The sequence below is a fragment of the Danio rerio genome, chromosome 6, assembly GCF_049306965.1.
Source record: "Danio rerio strain Tuebingen ecotype United States chromosome 6, GRCz12tu, whole genome shotgun sequence".
Lineage (NCBI taxonomy): Eukaryota > Metazoa > Chordata > Actinopteri > Cypriniformes > Danionidae > Danio > Danio rerio.
Window position 1 is genome coordinate 57,375,945 of NC_133181.1, and position 7,536 is coordinate 57,383,480.

Here is a 7,536-nt window from a genome sequence, read left to right on the forward strand (position 1 = left end):
AAGTATATATGTATTTTTATACGCATGTTTCTTTGTTTTTAAAGAATAAAATAGTAATATTTGTCCCTCTCTTCAGGTGGTGACCAACAGGGAAACCCAGGAGACTCTACTGTGTATAGCGTTTGTATTTGAAGTGTCGACGAGTGAACACGGGGCACAATACCACGTCTATAGGCTCATCAAGGACTAGCAGCGCATCGGTCAACAGACACCTGTTGCTTTGCACAGACGCTCCAGCACACGCTTGGAGGAAAACGCCAAATTGTCCAAACATCGGAGGAAAACGCCTAAATGTTACAAAAAATACCAAATGTTTTGATCCTGGTGCCGAATTTGAGTCTTTGAGGACGTAAAAAGATATAGTATTACTCTGTTTAAAAAGAAAAGAACGTGTTTTTTTGTATTTGTTTTTAAATGCCTTAAATACAGAATGGGTCATGTTGGTTTTGTTGCATATACAGAAATGGTAGATGTTTTTAAGCTTTGTTGTGTCTCCACAGAGGGAATGTGAAGGTGTTGATGGAAGAGAACGTCATAAAAAAGACAATGTGTGCTGTTTATACGCAGCGCACGCAGCATTTTACAGTTATATAATGGTGAATCTCGAAAAAATCTCATTTTACCCCTGAAATTAAAAGAAAATGAAACATTTATTTTAATGAATGATGTTAAATGCCAGGCAGTTGTGTTTTTTTAATTTTAAAGCTGATAATATAAAAAAACAACTAAATATAAAAAATAATTTTTAAAACATTTATATTTGTAAAAAATCAAATAAAAGGCAACGCTAACATAATGCTTTTTACAGTAATGAGAAATGAAAAGCTATTCAATAAGTCTGTCATGAAAAAAGACAATGTGTGCTGTTTATATAGAGCGCTCACAGCGTTTTACAGTTATATAAGGCTAAACTTCTGGAAAATCTCATTTTACTCTAAAATGAAAGAAAATCATACTGTATGCTCGTTTTACATGAAGACATTAAAAGCTGTTTTTAAAATCTGTTCAACATTTATTTTAATGAATAATTTTAAACACCAGGCAGTTGTTATTTTGACTTAAAATTTGATTTTACATAATTTAATATAATGTATATAATAAGTATAATAAGATAAGTAAATAACAGTTTTATAAAAGGCAATGCTAACAATGCATTTTTACAGAAATAAGAAATTAAAAGCTAGTTAATAAGCCTGTTCTACATTAATTTTTTAATGATTGATGTTAAGCACAAGTCAGTTGTTATTTTGACATTGAAACAGATAAAACATTTAATCTAAAAAGCATTTTTTTTATTAAAATTTGCATAAAATACAATTAAAGGCACTGCAAACATGATTTATTTTTCTTTTTTTTTACGTTAATGAGAATTGTGGAAAAAAAACCTGATTATTAGTCATCAATATAGTTAGAAAAATCAATAATCAGAGTCAAGTAACAAGAATCAAGTAATAAATTAAAATTTGTAAAAAAAAATAAAATAAAAAGAAATGCTATCATGATATATTTTTACAGTAATAAGAAATAAAAAGCTATTCAATAAGTCTGTTCTACATTTATTTTAATGCATAATGTTAAATGCCACGCAGGCAGTTGTTTTTTTTATTTTAAAACTGATATAAAATCCAATTAAAAATAATATATACATTTTTAAAAATAAATTAAATCAAATAAAGGGCAATGCTAACATAATGCATTTTTACAGTACTAATAATTGAGAAAAAAATGTAGTAACACTATTACACACTATGAATCATCTATTAAGCATTAACAAATAGTGAGTTTATTTAAGCATTAATTCTACATTAATAGACATTAGTAAACAGTTTATAACTGCAGATACAAATGCTCTATTGCTGACTTGTAAACACATTTATAATATGTTTAATGATTGTATTTTCATACTTTGTTACTAATTAATCGTTCATTAATTAAGTATTGCATTATTTAAGAGTAGTTGGAGGTTTTTAAGATAATTCAGAAAGAGTTAGTACATGATTATTAAACTATTGAAATCAACGTTCATATATATTATTATTCAGGCATATATTAATGCTTACTATGCATGTTAACAAATGCTTTATTAACTTAACTTCATGCCGTTATGTGATCTAATTTAAAGAGAGGACTCTTTATATACTTTATAAATCCCTTATAATTGACAATTAAAGCCTCATTCTCAAATGAACATTAAATCTTTGAAATTCGATTTGAAATATAAAATGACTGTAAAGTTTAATCATTGTTGAGTAACTGTGTTAAAGTAAAACTGAATAAAACAACAACATTATAATAATTTAACAATATATCAGGATGCTTCAATGTTATTTAACTAAGTTTAAACTGTACAGTGATTTTATTTTAGTTAAGATTGCAAAGATTTATTTTTCATTTGATTCAGTTTTGTGTATCTTCAAATTAATAGGAATTAATAAAGTTATATATTTTCCTTTTTCCTGTTTGGAATTTAACTGAGGCTTTAATTGTCATTTGAAAGAGATTTATAAAGCATATAAAGAGTCCTCACTTTAGATTAGGTCACAAAACTGCATGAAGTTGAGTTAATAAAGCATTTATTAACAAACAAACGAACTATTAATATATTCCTGAATTATAAGATATATAAATGTTAATTTAAATAGTTTATTAATCATGTACTAACTCATTCTGAATAATCTTTAAAAACCAGAAACTAGTCTCAAATAACTGGTTTGTAAATAATGCAATACTATACAATGCAGTTATAAACTGCTTACTAACATCTGTTAATGTAGAATTAATGCTTAACAGATGATGAATTCACTATTTGCTAATGCTTACTAAATGATTCATAGTGTGGGGTTATTACTATAGTGTTACCGCTATTTGATAAATCTGTTCTATGATTACTTTAATGCATAATGGTAAACGCCAGCCAGTTGTTATTTTGATTTGATTTGAAAACTGATGTAATACCAAATATAAAATGCATTTCATTTATTAAAATTAGCAAAAAAAAAAAAAACAATGGTGATGATGACATAACAATATAAAATATACAAATGAAAATAAGTAATTTTTAAAAATAAAAATTGGTCCCACTTTATATTAAGTGTCTTTAACTACTATGTACTTGCATCAAAAAAATAAATACAATGTACTTACTGTGTCTATAATGTATTTGAGAACACTTGTGGTGGTTTTGAGTTGGAATAGAGGTTGGGTTATGGACAGGTTTGGTGGTATGGGTAGGTTTAAGGAGGGGTTGAGGTGTAAGGGATGCTCAACAGTGTATTTACAAATGTAATTACAAAAGTAAATTACAGATGTAATTGCATACATGTATTTAATTAAGCTTATAAGTATACAGTAAGTACATGTATTTACACTAAGTACATTGTAACAAACTAATAATTCTTGTGTAAGTACATATTAGTTAAGGCCACTTAATATAAAGTGGGACCTAAACATTTAAGAAAATAAGAAAATAATTTATAATTAATATATTACAATTATTCATTTAAAAGAGAGATTTTCTTTATGCAGTTTCGTCTTAATACATTTTTATTTGCAGAAAGAAATCTTATAAAATATATTTTCTTTTAATTTTGGGGTGAAGTGCGTCATCAGCAGATATTTCTGAGATTCATCTGGTTTGTAAATGAGGACCAGGCTGGCCAGCGGAGGGTTTAGGATTATATTATTAAAGGACAGACCTACTGAAAAACACTGCAGTTACATTAAAGGCTTATTCTTGCTTTATTAACCCGACAAACACTAGATTTCAGTTTTGCAGATGTTGCTGACGTTCCTGCCTTACGAACAACAGAAAAAGGCGTCGGAAACTGTTCAGCAGGTACTAAAGGACTTTGAGCTTTGACCCAAATGTGAGTGCCTTTCTTTACAAAACTATTGATACTCTGAAGTGCCTTTCGACTACCTCTCGGCGTAAAATAGTAGGAATAGACAGAGCGATCAACTCTTTATGCTACAACATGACAAAACTCTGCTGTTCATCCAAGCTTTTGATCTGAGGAAAGGTCAAATTCACGCTTGATTGTGAGTCAGTCAGGCTGAATGTCTCAGAAACATGACGTGTTGCCCATTGAGATTTCTTTTAACATTTAATCTTGGAACAATACCTCAGTAGAGCTTTGTCTTTTAATTGCATTACTGTCATTCTTTCTGGTGCTTTAAATCTTTGCATTTCCATTTTATTTGTGTAATTATTCACTTTTAATGCACTCTTCTTTCAAATCAGATCCTTCAGGCTTTTCTTTGTAGTATTCCTGGTGTAAAAGGGAAAACAATCAGTGTTTGTCAGCACAACTTGTATAATTCCTGTGGGTTTGGTTTGTGCATCTTCAATTTTTGATAACATGAATGCACCAGAGGTTTGACTTATTATGTTTTTTAAGGATTTTTTTTTTTTTTACAGAATTCTGCCATATTTACAGTGCTGACACTGCTACTACTGAAAAAAATACTTATAGTTGGAGTCAGAATTATTAGCCCCCCTTTAAATTTATTTTTATTTTTTAAATATTTCCCAAATGATGTTTAACAGAGTGAGGAAATTTTCACAGTATGTCTGATAATATTTTTTCTTCTGGAGAAAGTCTTATTTGTTTTATTTCGGCTAGAATAAAAGCAGTTTTTAATTTTTTAACAATCATTTTAAGGACAAAATTATTAGCCCCTTTAAGCAATTATTATTTTGTTTTGATAGACAGAACAAACCATTGTTATACAATAACTTGCCTAATTACCTGCCTAGTTAACCTTATTAACCTAGTTAAGCTTTTAAATGTCACTTTAAGCTGTATAGAAGTGTCTTGAAAAATATCTAGTCAAATATTAATTACTGTCATCATGGCAAAGTAAATAAATCAGTTATTAGAAATTAGTTATTAAAACTATTTTGTTTAGAAAAGTGCTGAAGAAAAATCTCTCCGTTGAACAGAAATTGGAAGAAAAAATAAACAAGGGGGCTAACAATTCAAGAGGCCTAATAATTCTGACTTTAACTGTATATCCTCCCCCCATTAAGGGCTTAAAAAATTGAATTTTTCATGCAGTTTGATGTTTCAGCCTTTCCTTAATGAAGCCACGTAGCATTTTGTGTCCCTTTAAACATGGTAAACAATCCAGCCTGAATGGAAAGTGCTCTTTGGATGGTTTTAGATAGCATTTTTATGTGTAGATCAGTTTTTGAAGGTACTGCTAATTCTTGGGTACATTTTAAAAATGTATATTGGTACAGCCTTAATGTTTGAACTTCACCGACGACAGTTTCCTCAATTGTATTTTGTTTTTTTCTTACAGGCTTTTATTTTGTTTTCCTTTTTTTTTTAATAATTATTGTTATTATAAATATTAATTTTATGTTTGCTCTTTGACTTTCAGCTGATGCTGTATGCATACGTTGAAAATTGTGTGTGTGCGTGTGTTTTTTTTTTAATGCCATAATCAATGTGGTGTTGGCAAAAGGCTTCCTGCTGTTTTTAACAGCTCATCGTGGCCTTGGTTACCTGTTGTGCATTGCAGTTATGTATCGAATATCTTCAATGTTAGGGGTTTGTACAATATATTCAAAAACAATGTATAGCAATACCAATAAAATGGCATGGGTCTCCTTGGACCGTATTTCTTAAAACACACTTACAACTTGAATGTTTTTGTTCTGCTTTATAAAGCTGCGGTCACACTGGACTTTTCTCCCGTAGACTTCCATTCATACGCACGCAAATGCGTCAGACTGGAAACGCAAGCTCGTGCGACAAGTTTCGCCGTTCGTTGCGGAGCAAAGTTTAAGCTTGATGAACTCTGACCCGCCAAATCACTTTATGTAACTGCATACGACCAATCGAGGGTCAAAACATGACCTCTCTGTACAGAAATGTAGATTACGGAGCAATCGCTCGCTTTTTAAATGCCTAATCATCTTGTTTAATCCCATCCTTTTTTACAGCGTCGTACAACAGAATTTTACACACACAAACTCTAGTGTGAGCGCAGCTTTAATCTTAAATGTGCATTATCTTCTAATATCTCAACATTTCTGAATCAGTTATTCTGCTTAGACTATGGTTTCCACACCTAAAGCCACTGATCAGATGTTGTATTTCAGACATTTGTCGGGTTTTTGTCTTCAAACTGCTCCTGTGTGTTAGACAAGTTTCTTACACATCTCATCTATAGCCTTCTGTTGTGTTTTGATAGAATTTCTGAATGTTGTAGCTATAAAATAACTGAAATCATAGGCGTAGGAATATGGAGCTGTATTATGCTCAAAACCTGCCGGAACTACTTTAAGGGTGCATTTATCTTAAAGTAAATGCATGCCTCACTATTTTCATTCATTCATTTTCTTTTCGGCTTAGTCCCTTTATTAATCCGGGGTCGCCACAGAGGAATGAACAGCCAACTTGTCCAGCATGTTTTTACGCTGGGGATGCACTTCCAGCTGCAACCCATCTCAGGGAAACATCCACACACACACACACACTCATTCACATTCATACAATACTGACAATTTAGCCTACCCAATCCACCTGTACTGCATGTCTTTAGACTGTAGAGGAAACCGGAGCACCCCAAGAAAACACACGTGAACACAGGGAGAACATGCAAACTCCACACAGAAATGCCAACTGACCCAGTCGAGACTCGAACCAGCGACCTTCTTGCTGTGAGGCGACAGCACTACCTACTGTGCGACTGCGTTGTCCCTTATTATTTTCATTAGATTTAACAGGCTTGTAGTATAAGAACCTTTAGCTATATGGCACCAATTTAATATACAATCACCGGCCACTTTATTAGGTACACCTTGCTAGTACCGGGTTGGACCCCCTTTTGCCTTCAGACCTGCGTTAATCCTTCGTGGCATAGATTTAGCAAGGCACTGGAAATATTCCTTATATTTTGCTCCATATTGAGATGATAGCATCACGCAGTTGTTGCAGATTTGTCGGCTGCACATCCATGATGTGAATCTCCCATTCCACCACATCCCAAAGTTGCTCTATTGGATTGAGTTACGGGGACTGTGGAGGCCAATTGAGTACAGTGAACTCATTGTCATGTTCAAGAAACCAGTCTGAGATGATTCACACTTTGACATGGTGTGTTTTCCTCCTGGAAGAAGCCATCAGGAGATGAGTACACTGTGGTCATAAAGGGATGGACATGGTCAGCAACAATACTCAGGTAGGCTGTGGTGTTGACACGATGCTCAATTGGTACTAATGAGCCCAAAGTGTGCCAAGGAAATATTCCCCACACCATTACACCACCAGCAGCAGCCTGAACCGCTGATACAAGGCAGGATGGAATCATGCTTTCATGTTGATGCCAAATTCTGACTCGACCATCTGAATGTCGCAGCAGAAATGGAGACTCATCAGACCAGGCAACGTTTCTCCAATCTTCTATCGCCAGTTTTGATGAGCCTGTGTGAATTGTAGCCTCAGTTTCCTGTTGTTAGCTGACAGGAGCGGCACCCGGTGTGTCTTCTGCTGCTGTAGCCCATCTGCCTCAAGGTTGGATGTGTTG

The 7,536-nt window shown here is 32.8% G+C and overlaps 1 protein-coding gene across 9 annotated transcripts in view; it reads left to right on the top strand.

Annotated features, from left to right (window-relative positions):
• The window catches only part of tead3b (TEA domain family member 3 b), a 97,826-nt gene extending 94,771 nt beyond the window's left edge, over nucleotides 1–3,055 (top strand). For 8 of the 9 annotated variants that reach the window (XM_073953416.1, XM_005166141.5, XM_005166143.5 and 5 more), the window contains one exon: nucleotides 77–3,055. In XM_073953416.1, coding sequence (XP_073809517.1) covers nucleotides 77–190 — 114 coding nt within the window. In that variant the 3' untranslated portion in view covers nucleotides 191–3,055. 9 annotated transcript variants of the gene reach the window in all.
• Nucleotides 3,056–7,536: the final 4,481 nt, after the last annotated feature.